Source organism: Oncorhynchus mykiss, chromosome 4 (genome assembly GCF_057628025.1).
Source record: "Oncorhynchus mykiss isolate SJ-2025 chromosome 4, ASM5762802v1, whole genome shotgun sequence".
Classification (NCBI taxonomy): domain Eukaryota; kingdom Metazoa; phylum Chordata; class Actinopteri; order Salmoniformes; family Salmonidae; genus Oncorhynchus; species Oncorhynchus mykiss.
Window position 1 is genome coordinate 44,468,436 of NC_143025.1, and position 25,087 is coordinate 44,493,522.

The 25,087-nt window shown below is 41.9% G+C and overlaps 1 protein-coding gene across 2 annotated transcripts in view; it reads right to left on the minus strand.

Annotated features, from left to right (window-relative positions):
• Positions 1-25,087, minus strand: part of LOC110521841 (anoctamin-8) — a 58,932-nt gene that overhangs the window by 23,455 nt on the left and 10,390 nt on the right. For both annotated transcript variants that reach the window (XM_021599755.3, XM_090232121.1), the window contains exons 2-7: positions 10,530-10,640; positions 9,922-10,054; positions 5,605-5,743; positions 5,384-5,480; positions 5,040-5,156; positions 2,897-3,024 (exon numbers count right to left, since the gene is read on the minus strand). In XM_021599755.3, the coding sequence (XP_021455430.3) occupies positions 2,897-3,024; positions 5,040-5,156; positions 5,384-5,480; positions 5,605-5,743; positions 9,922-10,054; positions 10,530-10,640 (725 nt within the window). The remainder of the gene's footprint in view (positions 1-2,896; positions 3,025-5,039; positions 5,157-5,383; positions 5,481-5,604; positions 5,744-9,921; positions 10,055-10,529; positions 10,641-25,087) is intronic.

Sequence of the window (25,087 nt, forward strand, 5' to 3'; positions counted from 1 at the left end):
CATCATATCTGAGGTTTCTTCGAAATACTTCCTACATTTTCAAGTGTCAACAGTTCGATATCTCACTCTGTGATTCCATTGAAAAGGCATCGTTAGAGAACGGCATAAGTCTGTTAGACAGCAGATGAGTGTATCACAATTAACATCTGTGTCCAGACAGTACACTTGAAAAGTAAGTGGTAAGTAAGCCTTGGACAAGTAAGGCTTGTCTGAGCCAGAACTGCCCATAGGGGCAGAATCTTATAGTGCCTTCAGAAGTTATTTATACCCCTAGACTACCATATTTTGTTGTGTTACAGCCTGAATTGAAAATGGATTATACACGCAATACCCCATAATGACAAAGTGAAAACCAGGGGTTGGAACCGGTTCAGGAAACAGAACAGAAAAACGTAAAATAACGCAATTTTCCAGTAACAGAAACGTAACCTGAAACTAAAGTAATCCATACTGTTCCGGGAACAGAACCGTTACTTTTAAAGCACGGGAACTGGTTAATAACATTGTTTTACGTTTCAGACATTTTTTTCTAGTCCCACAACAAAATACAACAAAGCACCTATACAAAGCCCTCACTCTGTCACTCAGAAACATATACCAGTGCGTCACGCCCTGATCTGTTTCACCTGTCCTTGTGATTGTCTCCACCCCCTCCAGGTGTCGCTGATTTTCCCCAGTGCATATATCCCTGTGTTTCTGGTCTCTCTGTGCCAGTTTGTCTTGTATGTTTCTAAGTCAACCAGCAGTTTTCCCGTTCTCCTGCTTTTTGCATTCTCCTTTTTCTAGTCCTCCCGGGTTTTGACCCTTGACTGTTTCTGGACTTTGTAACCGCCTGCCTGACCATTCTGCCTGCCTTGACCACTAGCCTATCTGCCACTCTGTACCTCCTGGACTCTGATCTGGTTTTGACCTTTTGCCTGTCCATGACCATTATCTTGCCTACTCCTTTGGATTAATAAACATGTTAAGACTCCAACCGTCTGCATCTGGGTCTTGCCTTGTGCCTTGATAAGTGTCTGCCTGCAAGCTGAAAATCTTTGCGTGTTTCTCTCTTTTTAAGGAGAGAGATGTTTAATTAGTAGAGAAGAATGGATAAACTTTTTCCATGCTAGGATACTATAGGTCTATTTATCACATTGGATTAATTAAGGCCTGTCTAACTAAAAGGTAAGACGTGTTTTTAATTATTGTGCTGCTCTGCACACACAAGCTAGCTAGCTCAAGCTTGTAAGCTAGCTAGCTCAAAGGACAATTTAAGGTTCCTCCATAGAAGCCACTCCTTCTAGGTATAATTCATATAATGCATGTCATAACAACATGCCCAGCGATTCAAGCCTCCTACTCAATCCTCTTTCACTCTCTCCCCACCCACAAAATTTAAGTTGCATATTGCAGCATAGGCTACACTTGTCTGTCCACCACGAATGTAAACAACTAGCTTGCCTGCGCTCTCCGCACGGATTGAAGTAATTTAATGAGCTAAATGTAAAAACCTGTTTGATTTCACAGGTTAAAAAAGGAACAGAAAGGAACAATATAAAATTGTACTTTTTTGGGGTCGAACCGGTTCAGGACTTTATTTTGCCTGTCGGAACAGTGGAACAAAACCCCCCAAAATAATGGTTCTGTTCAGATCGAAACAATTGAAAAATTATTTTTGTTCCAACCCCTGCTGAAAACGTATTATTTTTTGTGTGCACATTTATTGAAAAATAAATACAGCAATATCTAATTTACATACGGTATGTAGTCACACCTCAATACTTTGTAGAAGCACCTTTGGCAGTGATTACAGCTGTGAGTCTTTCTGGGTGAGTCTTGAAGAGTTTTCCACACCTGGATTGTACAACATTTGCCAATTATTATTTTCAAAATTATTGAAGCTCTGTCAAATTGTTTGTTGATCATTGCTAGACCACCATTTTCAGATTTTGTCGTAGATTTTCAAGTAGGTTTAAGTCAAAACTGTAACTTGGCCAATCCAGAACATTTACTGTCTTGTTGGTAAGCAATTTCAGTGTCGATTTGGCCTTTTTTTTTAGGTTATTTTCCTGCTGAAATGTGAATTATTCTCCCAGAGCCTGGTGGAAAGCAGAATGAACCAGGTTTTCCTCTAGGATTTTGCCTTAGCTTCATTCCATTTATTTTTTATACTAAAAACTCCCCCGTCCTTAATGATTACAACAATATCCATAACATGATACAACCACCACTATGCTTGAAAATATAGAGAATGGTATTCAGTAATGTGTTGTATCTGCCCCAAACATAACACTTTGTATTAAGGACAAAAATGTAATTGCTTTACAATTTTTTTTTGCATTATTACGTGAGTGCCTTGTTGCAAACAGGATGCATGTTTTGGATTATTTTTATTCTGTACAGGCTTCCTTCTTTTATTTCTGTCAATTAGGTTGGTATTGTGGAGTAACTACAATGTTGTTGATTCATCCTCAGTTTTCTCCCGTCACAGCCATTAAACTCTGTAACTATTTTAAAGTCACCATTGGCCTCGAGGTGAACGCCACTGGCCTCCTCTCCGGCAACTGAGTTAGGAAGGATGCCTGTATCCTTGTTGTCTCTGTATTGATACACCTTCCTAATTGCAATTAATAACTTTACCATGCTGAAAGGGATATTCAATGTCTTCTGTTTTTTGTATACCCATCTATTAATAAGTCCCCTTCTTTACAAGGCAATGGAAAATCGTATTGTGTAATTTTAAATCAGGCTGTAACACAACAAAATGTGGAAAAAAGTCAAGGGGTGTGGATACTTTCTGAAGGCAATGTATCTCCTGTTTCTGTAGTGAGGCAGCTTGATATACAAGTACACCCCGTGTACAGGATGCTAGAGGCACTTAAAGGCACTTGATAAGGCCCAGTGTGAACGTCACCTGATCAGACTCCGTCAGAATCCAGAGCACAAAGCCTATGACAGCTGGATACAGCATAGATGTGGTGTAGAACCCCAGCCAGGCAAAGTACATGGCTATCTTCACCCCAAAGTAATCATGAATATCATCTAGATACACCACAGAGGGACCGAGGGAGAGAGACAGTTAGCAATGAAACATTTATAATTCAATTCAACATACAATTCTGTGAGTGAAGAAACTTTTTCTGGTGAGTTTTCGCCTCGGTTGACCTTAGGTTTAAGGTCACATGAACCACATATACAGTTGAAGTCAGAAGTTTACATACACCTTAGCCAAATACATTTAAACTCAGTTTTTCACAATTCCTGACATTTAATCAAAGCAAAAAATCCCTGTCTTGGGTCAGTTAGGATCACCACTTTATTTTAAAATGAAATGTCAGAATAATAGTTGAACTAATTATTTATCAGCTTTTATTTCTTTCATCACATTCCCAGTGGGTCAGAAGTTTACATACACTCAATTAGTATTTGGTAGCACTGCCTTAAAATGGTAGCACTGCCTTAACTTGGGTCAAACATTTCAGGTAGCCTTCCACAAGCTTCCCACAATAAGTTGGGTGAATTTTACACCAGCTATGTCAGGAATGGGCTAACTGAGTAAAGTTTATAGGCCTCCTTGCTCGCACATGCTTTTTCAGTTCTGCCCACAAATTTTCTATAGGGTTGAGGTCAGGGCTTTGTGATGGCCACTCCAATACCTTGACTTTGTTGTCCTTAAGCCATTTTGCCACAACTTTGGAAGTATGCTTGGGGTCATTGCCCATTTGGAAGACCCATTTGTGACCAAGCTTTAACTTCCTGACTGATGTCTTGAATGTTGCTTCAATATATCCACATATTTGGTCCCTTCATGTGCATCCAATTTTCCTTTTCCCCCACAACATGATGCTGCTACCCCCGTGCTTCACGGTTGGGATGGTGTTCTTCGGCTTGCAAGCCTCACCCTTTAACCTCCAAACATAACGATGGTCATTATGGCCAAACAGTTCTATTTTTGTTTCATCAGACCAGAGGACGTTTCTCCAAAAAGTACAATCTTTGTCCCCATGTGCAGTTGCAAACTGTAGTCTGGCTTTTTTATGGCGGTTTTGGAGCAGTGGCTTCTTCCTTGCTGAGCGGCCTTTCAGGTTATGTTGATATATGACTCATTTTACTGTGGATATAGATACTTTAGTACCTGTTTCCTCCAGCATCTTCACAAGGTCCTTTGCTGTTGTTCTGGGATTGATTTGCACTTTTCGCACCAAAGTACGTTCATCTCTAGGGAACAGAACGCGTCTCGTTCCTGAGCAGTATGGCGGCTGCGTGGTCCCATGGTGTTAATAGTTGCATACTATTGTTTGTACAAATAAACGTGGTACCTTCAGGCGTTTGGAAATTGCTCCCAAGGATGAACCAGACCTGTGGAGGTCTACAATTATTTTTCTGAGGTCTTGGCTGATTTCTTTAGATTTTCCCATGATGTCAACCAAAGAGGCACTGAGATTGAAGGTAGGCCTTGAAATACATCCACAGGTACACCTCCAATTGACTAAAGCCATGACATAATTTTCTGGAATTTTCCAAGCTGTTTAAAGACACAGTCAACTTAGTGTATGTAAACTTCTGACCCACTGGAATTGTGATACAGTGAATTATAAGTGAAATAATCCGTCTGTAAACAATTGTTGGAAAAAATTACTTGTGTCATGCACAAAGTAGGTGTCCTAACCGACTTGCTGAGCTATAGTTTGTTAACAAAAAAATTGCGGAGTGGTTGAAAAACGAGTTTTAATGACTCCAACCTAAGTGTATGTAAACTTCCGACTTCAACTGTACATCATGAAAGATTCACCCAGCACAGCCTGACTGCACTAACAATTCACTTCCAGCAAACACTCGTCTACCAAGACGGAGGAAAAGTACACAAACAGTTCTGTGTGTGTGTGAGAGTGTTAACTGGGGAGAACGGGCTTGTGGTAATGGCTGGAGCAGAAAAAGTGGAATGGTACCAAATACATCAAACACATGGTTTCCATGTGTTTAATGCCATTCTATTCACTCCATTCCAGCCTTTTTTATGAGCCGTTCTCCCCTCAGCATCCTCCACTGGTACTGACCTAGTGGCTGTTTTTCACACACGGCCTGCACCCAGGACTTCATCAGCTGACTGAGGATCCTCTGCTCATGGAGCGGAAACACCTTCTGGATCACGCCCCGCACACTTAGCTCTGGGACTGGTGGAACACGCATACAAACATTAATTCTTATTTTCCACCACAGAGTACAAAGTGGTACACATAGAAGCATTCAGGAGCACGCACACACATGCACGCACACACACCTGTTTACAGTATACAGTATGGTATTGGGATTAACACAGTGCTGGGTATAAACAAGTTACACAACATTATTTACTTCACAGTGACTAACAAAGGCAAAACAAACAACAAATGCTGCTCACTGATTGGCTGTCCCTCCAGGAACTGTATGTTGTGAAGCACCTCTCCATTCTTGGCACGTAGATTGTCGAGCCAGTACTTGATGATGCTTTGCCTCTCCTGAGGAGAGATAGGGACCGACTGGTCAGACAGAATCAAATCTTCAGGTTCTCAGACAAGGTTATTTATCACGTGTGTGTGTGTGTGTGTGTGTGTGTGTGTGTGTGTGTGTGTGTGTGTTGACCTGTGATGTGAAGAAGCATAATTCACTCTCAATGTTCTCATAGATGTAGTCTTCTTCACAGGAGAAGCTGCGTGTTCCTCCCCCAAACTCTGGCTTCACTGTTTTTCTCAGACCCATCTCCTCTGCCCCACGCAACAGACTGAGAGACAGGGAGAGAGTTAGGGAAACACACACAGGCTTCCACGGGCCCACAAGGCTGGAGCAGAGTTGGGATGGAGAAACGCACACTCACAAACCAACAGAGTGGCACAGAGTGACAGACAAGCAAACAGACAGGTGTTAGGACACGCACACACACACACGCACATGCAATTAAAAACAAGAATATACACACAAAGATTGGAATACATGGTCTAATGTGAATAAGACCTGTCCTGACATGCCACACATCTGATAAGAATTCCATATGACACATCCCATGATAGATGCACATGGAGGGACCAAATAACACTGAACAGAGCAGCAAAGGAAAGCCGGAGTAAACTCTGAATGACAGCATTCTCGAATGACAACAGTATGTATTCTAGGTTCTACTTCGCCTCTCCTCCTCCATTCCTATCCTCCTCTCTCTAGAGGCTGACTCTATGCAGTTGTGCTCTGTTCTCTCTGCAGAATGATAAGCCCAACTCACACAGCTACACACACACACACACCTGAGTGAGGCCACACTCCTATTAGCTGCCATTTACCAGCACACATCTATCACACTGTTATGGCCCTCTCGGGTCATGAATGAAACTGCTTTACAATATAGTCCATAGTACTGAACTCAACAATGACTGAAACCGATCAACGATCTAAGAAGGATTATATCTATTTATAGGGTAACACAGACTGCATTTACTCAAATCCACAATTTCTTATCCAGATGAAGCCAGTATGTTTTAGAGAGGTATCCTGCTACTGCCAACACTCTTTACGAGGGGTCGTGACTGAACACGTCCAAGCAACCAAGCTTCTATTGGATTAAAAGTTTATAGCCTTATTTTCCTTTCAATTCAAGAAGTCATTACCTGCGTGTAGTGTCCCGTTGTCATTGGCGACTGCTAACCTGGGATAAATAACCCAGTCTAATACGGCTGAGAGGGCTAGCCTAGCCAGTTGTACTCTATGCAGCTTGCTCTGTGCTAATTTAGAAAATAATATTTCACCAGTAATGAAAAATTCTGCCATGCTTGCGGGAAAAAACAGCGAACTCAGACCTAGAGAAGAGTGAATGAATTGATGAATGTTGCCATCTGCTAGAAGATAAGTACGATAAGCAAGAATTTCAATAAGCATTTTTCTATGGCTGGCCATGCTTTCCACCTGGCTACCCCTAACCCGGCCAACAGCTCTGCACCCCCCGCAGCAACTTGCCCAAGCCCCCTCCCCGCTTCTTCTTCACCCAAATCCAGATAGCTGATGTTCTGAAAGAGCTGCAAAATCTGCATCCCTACAAATCAGCTGGGCTAGACAATTTGGACCCTCTCTTTCTAAAATTATCCACCGAAATTGTAGCAACCCCTATTACCAGCTTGTTCAACCTCTCTTTTGCATCGTCTGAGATCCCTAAAGATTGGAAAGTTGCCGCGGTCAGACACTCTACACCGAAACTGTTACAGGCCTATATCCATCCTGCCCTGCCTTTCTAAAGTCTTCGAAAGCCAAGTTGACAGATCACTGACCATTTCGAATCCCACCATACCTTCTCCACTATGCAATCTGGTTTCAGAACTGGTCATGGGTGCTCCTCAGCCACGCTCAAGGTCCTAAACGATATTATAATCGCCATAGATAAAAGACAGTACTGTGCAGCAGTCTTCATCGACCTGGCCAAGTCTTTCGACTCTGTCAATTGCCGCATTCTTATTGGCAGACTCAATAGACTTGGTTTCTCAAATGACTGACTCGCCTGGTTCACCAACTACTTCTCAGATAGAGTTCAGTGTGTCAAACCGGAGGGCCTGTTGTCTGCACCTCTGACAGTCTCTATGGGGTGCCACAGGGTTCTCGGGCCGACTCTTTTCTCTGTATTTATCAATGATATCGCTCTTGCTGCTGGTGATTCTCTGATCCACCTTTACTCAGAAGACGCCATTCTGTATACATCTGGCCCTTCCTTGGACACTGTTAACAAACCTCCAAACGAGCTTCAATGACATACAACAGTCCTTCCGTGGCCTCCAACTGCTCTTAAATGCTAGTAAAACTAAATGCATGCTCTTCAACCGATTGCTGCTCACACCTGCCCGCCCGCCTAGCATCACTACTCTGGACGGTTCTGACTTAGAATATGTGGACAACTACAAATACCTAGGTGTCTGGTTAGACTGTAAACTCTCCTTCCAGACTCACATTAAGCATCTCCAATCCAAAATTAAATCTAGAATCGGCTTCCTATTTCGCAAACAAAGCCTCCTTCACTCAGGTTGCCAAACATACCCTCGTAAAACTGACTATCCTACCGATCCTGGACTTCGGCGATGTCATACAAAATAGCCCCCAACACTCTACTCAGCAAATTGGATGTAGTCTATCACAGTGCCATCCGTTTTGTCACCGAAGATATACTACCCACCACTGCGACCTGTATGCTCTCGTTGGCTGGCCCTCGCAACATATTCGTCGCCAAACCCACTGGCTCCAGGTCATCTATAAGTCTTTGCTGGGTAAAGCCCTGCCTTATCTCAGCTCACTGGTCTCCATAACAACACCCACCCATAGCACGTGCTCCAGCAGGAATATTTCACTGGTCATCCCCAAAGCCAACACCTCCTTTGTCTGCCTTTCCTTCTAGTTCTCTGCTGCCAATGACTGGAACGAATTGCAAAAATCACTGAAGCTGGAGACTTATATCTCCCTCACTAACTTTAAGCCAGCTGTCAGAGCAGCTTACCGATCACTGTACCTGTACACAGCCCATAGGTAAATAGCACACCTAACTACCTCATCCCCATATCGTTATTTTTTTGTTGCTTTTTTGCACCCCAGTATCTCTACTTGCACATCAGCATCTGCACTCCAGTGTTAATGCTAAATTGTAATTATTTCACCACTATGGCCTATTTATGGCCTTACCTCCCTAACCTTACGACATTTGCACACACTGTACATAGATTTTTCTATTGTGTTTTTGACTGTACGTTGGTTTATCCCATGTGTAACTCTGTGTTGTTGGTTATGTCGCACTGCTTTGCTTCATCTTGGCCAGGTCGCAGTTGTAAATGAGAACTTGTTCTCAACTGGCCAACCTGGTTAAATAAAGGTGAAATAAATAAATAAGTGAACGTGTATAATTTTCTTTTAACCTTCTATCTCACGACTTTTAGCATTTCCATATCACTTTCATGGTTCAACACAAGTTTGAATCGTTTCAGCAGCAGTAAATGAGATTACATACATTAGCTTTTCTATCGCGTTAATTTAGGTCATCCAATACACCTGAGAATGAGCGTGCAAGTATGTGTGACTGTGTGTATGTGAGATTGTGTGCGCACACATGCTGGTACAGCCATCTGCCTTGAGTAACGCACACTGACACACTTACAGAAAGCTCTCTCTCTTTCTCTCTACTCCGTTCACTTGTTAAGAGGTGAAAGCCACCCTTAAAACTCTCGGGATAGGATAGTCAAGAGCCCTTGAAAACAGATCAGTCAGCACAGCAGTCAGTCAGCACAGCAGACATCCTCTAACACAGAGTGAACTGCATTGTGGGGTAGTGTGGCTAATGCTCGCTGTGCTCTTACTTTGGTTGTTGAGTATTTACCCAGAGTCATCTCTAAATCCCCTGGTATTTACCCAGAGAGGTAAGATACAGCATAATAGTATGATGTACAGTACAGTGTTTAGAAAGAGTTGAAGCTATTGTAGAATGTAAGTCCTTCCAACATTCTACAATGAAATTCCTGTAACTTTCCCCAAATTCCCTGGTTTTCCAGAAATCCTGGTTGGAACATTCCTGGAATAATGAGAAATGAAGGAGGTAATCTGGGAATCCTCCAACCAGGATTTCTGGAAACCCAGGGAATTTGGGGATAGTTACCAAAATTGTGCAATCCTAGGTCCAGATCTCTTAGCAGTGGTTTTAATACAGCAACGGGAGGCCACACTAGTATTGCTAATACACTAACTAACCTTCTGCTGTTGATGTAGGAAATGTTCTATTTGTGATCAGTCAAGACACTAATTCAAACAGGTTTACTAAAGCCTCGGTAACTACCCTCTATCCCCGGATCCATTTAGATGCTAACAATAATAATGACAATTAATTCATACTGCAGCACGCAATGTCATTGTCTATACTGTACATTAGCTGGCCATGCCCCCCACTCTTACTTCTCATAGGTTGCCGTGACGAAGAAGGCATGGACGCGGGTGCGTTTGTGATGTCGGATCTGGATGTTGAGTTCCGGAATGCCCAGACGCAGGTGGTTCAGTAGCCATAGCAACGTGTGGTCATCTGTCTGGTCTGTCACAGGAAAGAAATAGAATGGAGATGAAACACATACAGTACATCCATGTTTAAAAAAAATACAATTATTTGGTTACATCATCATCATAATAACGGTTTAAATGAAAATTCCAACCTTCAAGATATTTTTTACTATCAGTTTTACTGTGAAATTGTTCCACATAAACCAACACAGAAACACTGTTTTTAATTAAACTCAGAAGAGTAAATAACCCATATTAGTATCATTACTTTCACACTGGCCTGGAGCGATGAGTGCGTGTTGTCTAATGAGCATTATGTTCCAGTAATGACTGAGAAGAGTAGCACAGCATATCTATGTACTGGGATGGCTAATGTTTCTATTACATTATCACCATTCATAAAGTCAGGCCACAGAGACCAACATGAAAAATGACTTCTGCGTACTTCTGCTTTTCAAAGTCCTGGATGGCCATGCAAACATGTAAGTAAACAAAAAACAAAGAGACACCTGAGAAAGTCATGAGGATGTCACAGTTCTCAGTGGGCACGGTCTTCATCCAGGATTTATGAGACATTATGTACCGCCCAGCCTGCAGCAGCCGCTTCCCAAATAACTTATCTAGAGAGGAGAGAGAAAGAGACATAGAGAGAAAGAGAATCACAACGACAGTCACCTTCCAATACTGAAGCAGAATGACAGATTAGGACACTTCTTTTCAAACTGTCAGTCAGTGCTCCTCTCCTCCCACCCCCTCCCCTTTCCACACACATCCTTTTCCTCTACCACACACACACATCCTTTTGCTCTACCACACACACAATCTGCCAAACACACACACACAGTGCATTTGGAAAGGATTCAGACCCCTCAACTTTTTCAACTTTTGTTATATTAATGCCTTATTCTAAAATTGATTAAATATTTTTTCCCCTCATCACTCTACACACAATACCCCATATTGACAAAGTGAATACAGTTTTTTATGTTTTATGTTTTCAGAAAAACATTATTTACATAAGTATTCAGACCATTTCCCATGAGACTCGAAATTGAGCTCAGGTGCATTCTGTTTCCATTGATCATCCTTGAGATGTTTCTACAACTTGATTTTTAGTCCACCTGTGGTAAATTCAATTGTTTGGACATGATTTGGAAAGGCACACACCTGTCTATATAAGGTCCCACAGTTGACAGTGCATGTCAGAGCAAAAACCAAGCCATGAGGTCAAAGAAATTGTCTGTAGAACTCTGCAACATTGAATGACCAAGAACACAGTTGTCTCCATCATTCTTAAATGAAAGAAGTTTGGAACCACCAAGACTTTTCCTAGAGCTGGCCACACGGCCATACTGAGTAATTGGGGGAGAAGGGCCTTGGTCAGGGAAGTGAACAAGAACCAGATCTTCACTCTGACAGAGCAAAATAGTTTCTCTGTGGTGATGGAAGAACCTTGCAGAAGGACAACCATCTCTGCAGCACTCCACCAATCAGGCCTTTATGGTAGAGTGATCAAACGGAAGCCACTCCTCAGTAAAAGGCACATGACAGCCCACTTGGAGTTTGTCAAAATTCTCTGGTCTGATGAAACCAAGATAGGACTCTTTGGCCTGAATGCCAAGTGTCACGTATGGAGGAAACCTGGCACCATCCCTACGGTGAAGCATGGCGGTGGCAGCATCATGCTGTGGGGAAGTTTCCTACAGGACAACTACCCTAAGCACACAGCCAAGACAACACAGGAGTGGCTTCGGGACAAGTCTCTGAATGTCCTTGAGTGGCCCAGCCAGAGCCCGGACTTGAACCCGATCTAACATCTCTGGAGAGACCTGAAAATATTTGTGCAGCGACGTTCCCCATCCAACCTGACAGAGCTTGAGAGGATCTGCAGAGAAGAAGGGGAGAAACTCCCCAAATACAGGTGTGCCAAGCTTGTAGCGTCATACCAAAGAAGACTCAAGGCTGTAATCGCTGCCAAAGGTGCTTCAACAAAGTACTGAGTAAAGGGTCTGAATACGTATGCAAATGTGATATTCCGAGCTGACAAGGTAAAACTCTGTCATTCTGCCCCTGAGCTAGGCAGTTAACCCACTGTTCCCAGGGCACCGATGACATGGATGAAACTCAAGGCAGACCCCGCACCTCTCTGATTCAGAGGAGTTGGGTTAAAATGCGGAAGACACATTTCAGTTGAATGCATTCAGTTGTACAACTGAAAGTCAAGGGGTCTGAATACTTTCCGAACGCATTGTACACCCGTCCCCTCTCCATCTGCCAGAATTAAATGTCACCCTCCTTCCCTCTGCAACATAAGAGCGAGGGAGTCGGACTTAACCCCTACCTTTCTGGGAGACATTGTCAACACTCTTTCTCCTTCTACATTGTCAACACTGACTATCTCTCTCTATTACTGTGTATGTGTGTGCGTGTTCAAGCGTGCATGCATTTATTCCTACAAGTGTGTCTGCATGTGTGCGTGAGACCACACACACACACACACACACACACACACACATCTCCAGGCTGTGTAAGGGCTATTTGGTCAATAAGGAGAGTGATGGAGTGCTGCATCAGATGGCCTCCACAATCACCCGACCTCAACCCAATTGAGATGGTTTGGGATGAGTTGGAAGGCAGAGTGAAAGGAAAAGCAGCCAAAAAGTGCTCAGCATATGTGGGAACTCCTTCAAAACTGTTGGAAAAGCATTGCAGGTGAAGCCTATTCATAGAATTTTATTTTATTCAACCTTTATTTAACTAGGCAAGTCAGTTAAAAACAAATTATTATTTACAATGACGGCAACTGAACAGTACAGGCGTGAACAAAAGTTGAGAATGACACAAATATTAATATTCACAAAGTCTGCTGCCTCAGTTTGTATGATGGCAATTTGCATATACTCCAGAATGTTATGAAGAGTGATCAGATGAATTGCAAAGTCCCTCTTCGCCATGCAAATGAACTGAATCCCAACATTTCAGCCCTGCCACAAAAGGACCAGCTGACATAATGTCAGTGATTCTCTCATTAAACACAGGTGTGAGTGTTGACGAGGACAAGGCTGGAGATCACTCTGTCATGCTGATTGAGTTCAAATAACAGACTGGAAGCTTCAAAAGGAGGGTGGTGCTTAGAATCATTGTTCTTCCTCTGTCAACCATGGATACCTGCAAGGAAACACGTGCCGTCATCATTGCTTTGCACAAAAAGGGCTTCACAGGCAAGGATATTGCTGCCAGTAAGATTGCACCTAAATCAACCATTTATCGGATCATCAAGAACTTCAAGGAGAGCGGTTCAATTGTTGTGAAGAAGGCTTCAGGGAGCCCAAGAAAGTCCAGTAAGCGCCATGCCCGTCTCCTAAAGTTGATTCAGCGGCGGGATCGGGGCACCACCAGTACAGAGCTTGCTCAGGAATGGCAGCAGGCAGGTGTGAGTGCATCTGCACACACAGTGAGGCGAAGACTTTTGGAGGATGGCCTGGTGTCAAGAAGGGCAACAAAGAAGCCACTTCTCTCCAGGAAAAACATCAGGGACAGACTGATATTCTGCTAAAGGTACAGGGATTGGACTGCTAAGGACTGGGCTTAAGTCATTTTCTCTGATGAATCCCCTTTCCGATTGTTTGGGGCATCCGGAAATAAGCTTGTCCGGAGAAGACAAGGTGAGTGCTACCATCAGTCCTGTGTCATGGCAGTAAAGCATCCTGAGACCATTCATGTGTGGGGTTGCTTCTCAGCCAAGGGAGTGGGCTCACTCACAATTTTGCCTAAGAACACAGCCATGAATAAAGAATGGTACCAACACATCCTCTGACAGCAACTTCTCCCAACCATCCAGGAACAGTTTGGTGATGAACAATGCCTTTTCCAGCATGATGGAGCACCTTGCCATAAGGCAAAAGTGATAAATAAGTGGCTCGGGGAACAAAACATCGATATTTTAGGAAACTCCCCAGACCTTAATCCCATTGTGAATCTGTGGTCAATCCTCAAGAGGCGGGTGTACAAACAAAAACCAACTAATTCTGACAAACTCCAAGCATTGATTATGCAAGAATGGGCTGCCATCAGTCAGGATGTGGTCCAGAAGGTAATTGACAGCATGCCAGGGCGGGTTACAGAGGTCTTGAAAAAGAAGGGTCAACACTTCAAATATTGTCTCTTTGCATCAACTTAATTTAATTGCCAATAAAAGCCTTTGACACTTAACTTCTTAAAATCATATCATGAGTTGAACTATATACCACAGCCCTATAATCACCTGCCACATTAAAACACTGTTCTCTGACCAGTCCATGGTGACCTCTAGCCACATATCTGATTTATACCAGCACTAGTCAAACAGTCAACTAAGCTAATCACCAAGCCCTTGACCAGTTGAATTAGGTGGTCTAGAGTGTATATTTGGAATATGTATAAAATATGTTGAATAGCTAGGGGTCCCCAAGGACTGGTTTGAGAAATACACTGTTCAGCTCTGTGTGGTTCTGCTTCCTGGAACAGACTGAGGATGATAGAAGGGCAGAGTAGGACTACTTCCTGGAAAGAATGCCCAGGGGTTGTTCCAGAGAAATAAAAATAGCCCCCATACTGTCAAGATGTACATCGCAAGGTAAAATACGGTTTGGATTGTTATTCTGTAACACTAGATAACCTTCATGCCTGCATCACTTTGTTACATAGGCAGTCTGAACATGTAGAGTTGAATTTGGAGTTCTTACAGAGAGAGTTAAGGAATTTCATCCCACTGGGCACACTGGTTGAATCAACACTGTGCCCAGTGGGATTTTGTTTCAGGATGTTATTCTATTCCAAATAGTGATTTAACAAATGAAAACAATAGAAACAAAATGTAAAAATATTTTTATTTCAGTTTCATCTTAAGAGTTATTATTCACAGTCCCTAAATCCATCCTGTTCCCCATGCAGCTGCAGTTTGGCAGAAAAAGAACAGCCTGACAAGCATTCTAATGAGGCCTGTATTCACTGCTCTAGACAGACACACACACACACACACCGTCTGAAAGCCAACACCTCCACAATACCTCGATTTATGAACCAAATTGACAGGCAGACTGCTGTGCAGCTTACGTGTGTGTGGGTTTTAGTGTGTGTGTTCGTCTCTGTGTTTGAGTAATGCTCATAGAAAAACCCATTCACACTGGTGGTGTCTCCATTTTTATTTAACTAGACAAATCAGTTAAGAACAAATTCCTACCCCGGATGACGCTGGGCCAATTGTGCGCCGCCCTATGGGACCCCCAATCACAGTCGGTTGTGATACAGCCTAGAATCAAACCAGGGTCTGTAGTGACACCTCTAGCACTGAGATGCAGTGCCTTAGACCGCTGCGCCACTCGAGAGCCCCCATTTTCCCAGACATTGCCCATCAGGGCTTAAGTGGGGACATTTTGCCGGTCCCTACAAGGAAAATGGTTAGGCTTAGGGGATAGGTTTAGGGTTACAAGTAGAGTTAGGGTTAGGAGTAAGGGTTAAGGTTAGCTTTAGGGAAAATAGGATTTTGAATTGGAATCAATTGCTTGTTCCCGAACAAGGATAGCAAAACAAATGTGTGTGTGCTCTGCTCACTTGGCTCACCTGCAAGAGGAGGTCGTAATTTCCACCAAAATACCATGGAGAGACAAGCGCACCTGACACCATGCTGCTGAAGTGACGGGGGAAAATAGAGCCCCTATCAACAGACCCAAGGTCAGCAGTCACAGACAAACTCAAGCATTTTACTGGGAAATCACTGTTTTAAGAACAGGGCTTATCTAGCGACAGCGAGGCCAAGGCACCTGCTCTGTTATGTGTACTCAAGTATGGGCTCCAATGATCGATCACCATTCCGGTATTGTTGAATAATATTCCATACAGTACCAGTCAAAAGTTTGGACACACCTACTCATTCAAGGGTTATTTCTTTAGTTTTACTATTTTCTACATTGTATAATATTAACAGTGACGACATCAAAACTATGAAGTAACACATATGGAATCATGTAGAATCATGTAGTAACCAAAAAAGTGTTAAACAAATCAAAATATAATTTTAGATTTTAGATTCTTCAAAGTAGCCACCCTTTGCCTTGACAGCATTGCACACGCTTGGCATTCTCTCAACCAGCTTCACCTGGAATGCTTTTCCAACAGTCTTGAAGGAGTTCCCACATATGCTGAGCACTTGCTGGTTGTTTTTCCTTCACTCTGCAGTACAACTCATCCCAACCTATCTCAATTGGGTTGAGGGATTGTGGGGGCCAGGTCATATGACGCAGTACTCCATCACAAACTGGAGGTGTGTTTTGAGTCATTGTCCTTTTGAAAAACAAATGATAGTCCCACTAAGCGCAAACCAGATGGGATGGCGTATCGCTGCAGAGTGCAGTGGTAGCCATGCTGGTTAAGTGTGCCTTGAATTCTAAATAAATCACCGACAGTGTCACCCGAAATGCACACCCACATCATCACAACTCCATCCTCTGCAGTGCGAACCACACATGCGGAGACCATCCGTTCACTTACTCTGCATCTCAAAGACACGGCGGTTGGAACCCAAAATATACAATTTGGACTCCAGACCAAAGGACACATTTCCACCGTTCTAATGTCCATTGCTCGTGTTTCTTGGCCCAAGCAAGTCTCTTCTTATTGGTGTCCTTTACTAGTGGTTTCTTTGCAGCAATTCGACCATGAAGGCCTGATTCACCCAGTCTCCTCTGAACAGTTGATGTTGAAATGTGTCTGTTACTTGAAGCATTTATTTGGGCTGCAATCTGAGGTGCAGGTAACTCTGGGTCTTCCTTTCCTGTGGCGGTCCGCATGAGAGCCAGTTTCATCATAGCGATTGATGATTTTTGCGAATGCACTTGAAGAAACTTTAAAAGTTATTGACATTTTCCAGATTGACTGACTTTCATGTCTTAAAGTAATGATGGACTGTTATTTCTCTTTGCTTATTTGAGCTGTTCTTGCCATAATAAGGACTTGGTCTTTTACCAAATAGGGCTATCTTCTGTATACCACCCCTACCTTGTCACAACACAACTGTATGACTCAAAAGCATTAAGGAAATAAATTCAATAAATTCACTTTTAACAAGGCTCGTGAAGCTTGTTGAGAGAATGCTAAGAGTGTGCAAAGCTGGCCAAGAGTGTGCAAAGCTGGATAAGAGTGTGCAAAGCTGACATCAAGGCAAAGGGTGGCTACTTTGAATAAATCACACAAATAAAATACATCTTGATATGTTTAACACTTTTTTGTTTTCTATATGATTCCATATATGTTATTTCTTAGTTTTGATGTCCTCACTGTTACTCTACAATGTAGAAAAGAGTAACAATAATGAAAAACCCTGGAATGAGTAGGGGTGTCCAAACTTTTGACTGGTGCTGTATATATAATAATAATAATAATAATAATAATAATAATAATAATAATAATAAATTAGTTAGAAACAATATAATTATAGAAAAGCAAGGCATAGGACTAAATGGAATATAATGTATTATTGTAAGTCCTCTCGAGGAAAGAGCTTGATGTAGAATTCTTTTTGGGGGGGTGGTAATGCTGAAGGAAATGCAAACCAACATGTAAATTCACTAACCTCAACCTCCCCCCCACTGCTACAGTAAGTTCACTTCAAATAATGGTTACATAGACTACAGTAGTTTAAAAAGTCAAATGTTGAGGCCTCGGCCTACATGTAAACAAGTAGGATCGTTTACATGTTAGCTAAGCATCAGCCAAAGTAATTCAATTTCACTGAGGCTTTAAATACTATCACTCTCTGAGCACTACAGCTCAGGTTTCTGTAGTTTAGCTGTATTCACAGACACTTCAGAGTATATTAAGTGGTTGAGAGCATCATATTGAATCCTGGGTGTCGACTCAGGGGGTGGGTCAGCACATGTGAACAAGCTTTAGGGGTGCTTTCATGGGGTCTACATCCAGAGCGTGATGCGATGTGCCACGCCAACATGTCACATACTAAATTACTGCATACACAGGACAACACAGATGGGATGTCAACTTTGACTAAACAGACCTGGAACTTATCTCATATTCATACTGCAAAACAGACCTGAAACTGCTTAATACACATTTATAACAAAATTCTGACTACATACATGTGCGTTCATGAACCAGGAACAGTTCATAACATGTTTATTACACATTCATAACAGCATTCATAAACTACAAATAGGTTCTGCTGGGACCTTTTCCAAGTATATGTTATGTAGTGACCCCCCAAAAAATGTATTCTCTGTCAATCCATGGAATTTTAGACTACATATTAACAATAGAGTCTAAATATAGGATTCAGAACTCTCACACAGAAACACCTCTAGGGTGAGTTACATGCTGACCACAACACTCGCGTTACGTGTGTGAGTGTTGCAAAATACATTTACACATGCATGTTATTCAATTATTTAATCCAAACTGCTCACACATGTTTGCGTCGTTAGGCGCTAAAATAGGACTTTGTGCTATTTTTTACGTTTTAAGCGCTTCAAGTCCCACCTCTCCCATCTCCTCATTGGTTTTTAGGAGCATATATCCACGTGGGAGATTGAAAGCTGAACTGAGGTCCACACTCCAGTCCAGTTGGTGGTGGTAATGCACCTTAAAAAGTCCACAGAAGAAGAGATCATTAGAAACAAACTAAGTTTCCCCTTTTATTTGTGGATTAATTGTTGGAGTAGAGAACACACCTTTTTTTGTGTGACTCAAAGTGGGTCAAAATTCTACAAAGATCAAGGGAAAAAAGGACCTTGTGCATTTCAGGTAAAATAACAACCCAATGTTTATATCCCAGGCAAACTAGCTAGCTAAATGTCCATGAATGTTTCATGTTTTTCGAACTGTTCCCAAACTAAATAGTTCATTTTGATATTTAAACCTGCGTGTCCTGATCGTGTCTGGTGTGGATGGATAAAATCAACAAGCCTTTGATGACACGCGTGCCCAGTGTAGTCCGCATGTTAGAGTTCTTTCTTATCCCATATTCCCCCTAGCAACAGTGACTATTACCTCACAGGCAGACCAGGGGGAAGGGAGTGTGTGGAACTGCTTTGAGCGGCACCTGTTTCTCAAGGGGTGGTTTTAGAGGAATGACATATACCGAACCCCATTCTAAAACCCAAAACCTGCCCTAGCCCTTTAGGGACTACGCTGAAGATCTGAAAGAACTGGACAGCTGCCCATTGATTTGGGATTCAGCACTACCCTATGTACTAACATGATTCTGTATGACTAACAACCATGTCCACAGCCACAATAACAGTACAGTGTAATAGCAATGATCCCATTAAGAACATCTGCTCTGTTTCTGGGCCAAATTATCTAATCATGCTCATTTCTTCAATTAGAAGGTCTTCTGTTCCTATAATTCCTCTCTCGCCCTCTCTCCCCCCCTCTCCTTCTCGCTCGCCCGCCCCCTCTTTCTCTCGCCCCTCTCTTGCCCCCTCGCCCGCCCCCTCTCGCTACCCCTCCTCTTGCTACCCCTCTTGCCTGCCTCCTCTCTCCCGCCCCTCTCTCTCCCTCTCTCTCTCAAAATGTGGGGCTCTTAAGGTTTTAAAGCCTTTCACTAATTTGTGCTAGTTGAACATATTTTGTCAATAGAAAATGGGGATTCAAGAACATAACTGAGTGTGACTTTCAACACAGTATATTACACTGTATAAAGAAGAGTGGGCTAGATCAGACAGTGAAGTATAAGCAGTATAAGGCGGAGTCTGAACAGTAAAGTGCCAGAGCCACAATGCCTGCTATTCATCCAGGTAACAATCATCAAAGAGTGCCAGTGTGGAGCAGAGCCCCTTTCGCACAACTCCATACAGACTTCTTCCCAGATCCACAGCTTGCTGGTTATCTAACTGGCTGAATTGGCCATTGTGATGAAGGGGGATTAATAAGAGAGTGGCTCTGAATATAGTTAATGAATAGCAGCTTGTGTGTGTCCAACTCCAACGGACAGCCGTGTTCCATAGCTGTCACAGCAAAAGCCCCCAAACACAAGAGGAAGATCCTCTAATGACCACAGCAACAAAGGGATACAGGATTTAACAGATCAACAGTACAACCATGACGATGCAAGGCCGTTTGGGCATTGCAAGATGTAGCACAATTTTTTGTAACATGAAGTTGTGCACCTATAGACAAATCACTAGGGGGGATAATTGGTTGGGTGGGGTCTGAACTATTAAGTCTGATGTGATAACCCTAATTCAAGAGAGGGAATTTACAGAAGGAAAAAGTCATGAGATATAACCTACAGTTGAAAACATTTCCATGAAAAGGAGGTATAGGTTTTTGATGTGTTTCTCAAACAACAACAAAAACGTAAGGAAACCAAAGGGTACCAAAGGAGGTGAGCAGAACTAAACCAAGCACAAGCTGTCTTTCAGTAAGATGCTTAAAGAGAGAGGGCATTAGCGTTGGAGGCACTGACCCACTTCCGACTGACACCCCACTGGGCAAAAACTGGTTGAATCAACATTGTTTCCACATCATTTCAACCCCCAAAAATCTATGACGTTGAATCAACGTAGAAAACTGAATGGATTTGCAAAAAGTCGTCAACACAAGGGCATTTCATTTTATTTCACCCACCTTTTAATCTAAATCCAATGACATGGTGACATTTGTTGTTGATTTCAAATGTAAATTAAAACTAGATGTTGAACTGAGGTCTGTGTCCAGTGGGACTGTTAGCAATGACCAACTATTTCAGGAAATAAGGGATTTAAATCTATTTCCATTTTGAGGCAAAGACCTCAAAGACCTGTATTATCTGTATAAAGAATTGAAAAACTCAAGTCCATTTATATTTCTCTCTCTCCCGCTCTCTCTATTATTAGGTTACAGTGAGTAAAAAAAAACACAATTACAATGCACCCAGCTAGCACATTTAGTTCCTTGGAAGTTGTGTGAACGTACGTTTTTGGTTTCCCATTGGTTCTGGGAACGAAGCCATACGTTTCCTGACTGGTAAAACAGAACGTTATTTAAATGTTCTGAGAACGTTCATTTTTAGGTTGCAGGGAGGTTCTGAGAATGTTTTACTATGGTTCCCTGAAAGTTTTCCAGGGAGATTTTATTAACATTCTGTGAATGGAATTGATAGGTTTTTTAAAAAGTAATTAAAATAACATTCTGAAAATAAGATTTTTAATAACACTGCTAGCTTAGTTTGAATGAACTGCTTTGAACGCTAAGCACAGATGGGACACATGGAAATTAATTTGCATGAGCATTAATGATGCAAACATTGTTTTTATTATTGTGGCATCAGGGAGATTTGAACCTATCAACGAAATTAGTCCACTGAGCTGTTTTTTTTTTATTTCACACAAAGCTGATCATTTGTCTATTCAATCAGCCCCCCTTTCAAAAGGAAACAAGTACTGATTAAGATCAGCTGAGGCCAATTAGTAAGTGCGGCCACCACACCTGAACACACTTACCAAGATAGAAGACAGAGAGAGTTTGGTTGATGCTGCAAACGGAATGTATATGTTTTAAATTAATTCTTATAATGTTCTTTGGACGTCAATGTTTTGTTGTGTTTTTATAGTCCCGGTAGGTATTCACACAATAATAAGGAATTCTCCTCGAACACACCCACAAATTGGGCAAAAACCAACATTCTTTCCTATTGACCCCTACTGTAAAAGAGGCAACTTTGTTGTTTTTGGTTATACAAAGATAACAAAACATGTTGAGAAGCTGCTGTGTTGTTCAATGTACAGAAACTAATTTATATATTTTTTTTTAAACTGAAATATCACATTTACATAAGTATTCAGACCCTTTACTCTGTACTTTGTTGAAGCACTTTTGGCAGCTATTACAGCCTTGAGTCTTCTTGGGTATGACACTACAAGCTTGGCATACCTGTATTTGGGGAGTTTCTCCCATTCTTCTCTGCAGATCCTCTCAAGCTCAGTCAGGTTGGATGGGGAGAGTTTCTGCACAGCTGTTTTCACGTCTCTCCAGAGATGTTCATTTGAGTTCATGTCCGGGCTCTGGCTATGCCACTCAGAGACTTGTCCCGAAGCCACTCCTGCATTTTCTTGTCTGTGTGCTTAGGGTCATTGTCCTGTTGGAAGGTAAACTGTTGCCCCAGTCTGAGGTCCTGAGCACTCTGGAGCAGGTTTTCATTAAGGAACTGTACTTTGCACCGTTCATCTTTGTCTCGACTAGTTTCCCATTCCCTGCTGCTGAAAACCATCCCCACAGGATGATGCTGCCACCACCATGCTTCACTTTAGGGATGGTGCCAGGTTTCCTCCACATGTGACGCTTGGCATTCAGGCCAAAGAGTTGAATCTTGGTTTGATTAGACCAGAGAGAGCCTGCGAAAAGAGTTAGGCTATTCGTTTGAGAGAGTGGGAAACGTGGGGACGCTGTGTCCAAGTAGGCTACACGTAGCTATGTGTAAAGAAAACATTTAATCACAGGTAAGACATTTAACTTGTTTAGTACAGTCTGTTTGTAACTCAACTCACTACTTGTAGCTCTATAGTCCGTTTGTGTTGTTGATCTTGGCTAGCTGTTCAGGTCGGTAGCTATCTAGCACTCACTCACTCAAGTGGCTGCTAGAATCGTCATGAAAAGGGGTATGAGGGAAGCCCAGTGGTCACCAACCTTTTCTAAAAAGTCGAAATCAAATTAAGCCCGATCAAATTGATGTGGCTTAAGCATTGTTGTGGACTTAAAACATCACATTTTTGTATTTTCTCTATTACAAAAAAGTTTGATTTTGAAAGTGAAAATCCCCCAAAATCTATGTGAAAAAAACAGGAAAACATGATTTTCACACAGGGTGCCTTTCCTTCGCTGGGTGGGCCGTTTGGGAACTTTTTGGCAAAATTAGAGTATTCCCACCTCTCCAGGCACCAGTACACCACTGCATAGGGCCGATGGAAAGACAGCAATCACACAGCGCATGATGTTATAGGATATACATACAGTAATAAGCCAGTAGGTCCCAATCATAAGAATACAAAAACACAACAATTAAGCATTTCCCAATAAGAAGTTACATAATTACTTCATTGCAAAAACATGTCGCCAAAAACATGTAATTGGTGACCTAAAGTTTGAATGCAACAATGTTTCACACACATACGTTATTTTCAAAGAGATGGTTAACAGTTAGCGAGCTGCAATTAAAAAATAAATAAAAAACACAGTTCCACTCACCAGATGATGATCATTTGAAACTTAACTTTTTGTTGAAAGTTATTCTTGAAAAGGGAGAAGCTAACAAGTTAGCAACAACATCTTCTTTGATAACACCTGCTGGAGCCACTGAAAACTAGCCGACAACAAAAACGAGTTAACTAGACCATGGGAAAACTACTGCTAGCTTATTGCGCAGAGACCGGTTGGCCTTTGAGAAGGCAGACGTATCCATACGTTTTTGTAAAAACGGTCCCACCCATTAAGTCAAAATGTGATTGGTTGATGCTACAGTCACTACAAATTGTTGCCCTATTACAGTTGAATGGCAAATTACTTCTATCTTGCTTCTGATCCATCTAGCCAAAGGCTGACTAGGTTTATCTCCCCAGAGACTAGCAAAGAAAAATCCTGATTGGATCTTTTTTTCCTCTTCAGTGTCAACCCTTTCCTTTCCAACAAAACTGAAGAGATTAAATCAGAACATTGAAAATATTATTGTTATTATTTTATAAATACTTATCCCTTCTCTGAAGGCATAGAAGGCCCATTCTCCCACACTGTTATGAATGTCTTAAGAATTCATATGTTGTTCTGAAATACTGGACAATTTGACAAAAATTACAATCATGGACCCCTTGTCCCCCCTCCCGGTCTCGGTCTTGACTCCAAATCTATTTGTTCCTGTTTTGAAATCGGTCTTGCTTTAAGTGGTCTCGAACACAACACTGCTTCAGACACATGAAATGGTTCAAAATGGGAACACTTCGCCCGGCGTGCAGGGCAGCTGATCGACCGGTTGGTGACAAATGTCCTACAATATTATGTTTTTCTAAGTAGTGAGAATGCTCGTGAGTAGGCAATGTTGAAAAGTAATCTTTAGACATGTACTTTTTTTAAATGTAGTTTTGTAATTACTAAAACAAGCAGACAAGAAAATAGCATTTGAAAAATGTAAAGTTCTTGCTGTGAGCCAGGCAGGGTCGCGACGTTCTGTGTAATACCGACTGAGTCTATGGAAGGTTTTCTTTTTGTTCTGAAAACATTACTTTAAATACAACCATGAGGAAACGTGATGCTAATGTATTGACATTCCCACAGAAGAACATTGTTTCTTAACATTCTCTGAAAAATGTGAGAACATTACTTTAAATAGAACCATGAGGAAACCTGTAGGAAACGTTAAGCTGAAGTACTGAAATTCACACCTAAGAAAGATATGGTTCTCAGAACAATATGTGCTAGCTGGGCATTATTTGTGTCCCTTATTTCACCTCTCTCATTTCACATCTCATCAGTTTACTTATCATAAGGTCAATAAGGAATGACATAACTCTTATTACTACAATATTACATATTTACACCCTTTACTGCAATTTCATGTGTATAGCCCATGGCTCTAACAGTCAAATAACATGGTACATTTTACTTAATATGATGTAATGTAATACTATAGTAGACCAGCGATGAGATGACAGTCACTGCTAGACAGTCTTAATCCAGATTCGTAATAATTGTATTTCTGTCTAAAAGAGAGAACATTTCACTTTCCTGATGAATTAGTTAAAATTGCCAAACTGCTGCTGTGCTCTGCCTCTGAGCAACGCTCATCTCCATACTCTACAACCACACTGATAACAGAATATCTATTTATAGAAAGTCATTCTATATCTAATTTCCGCTTTTAACTCGCACACACTATCACACTTACTATAGTGACGCATAGTATCATAATACTGTATATCCAGCAACCCTAACCCTCATATCCGTGCTGAGACTGATGCCCTATACCGTAGTAATGATATCTATGTGACGTCTTTGAGGATGTGGATGTCAATAATAATGGCAGTGGGACACTACAGTCAGTAATTGG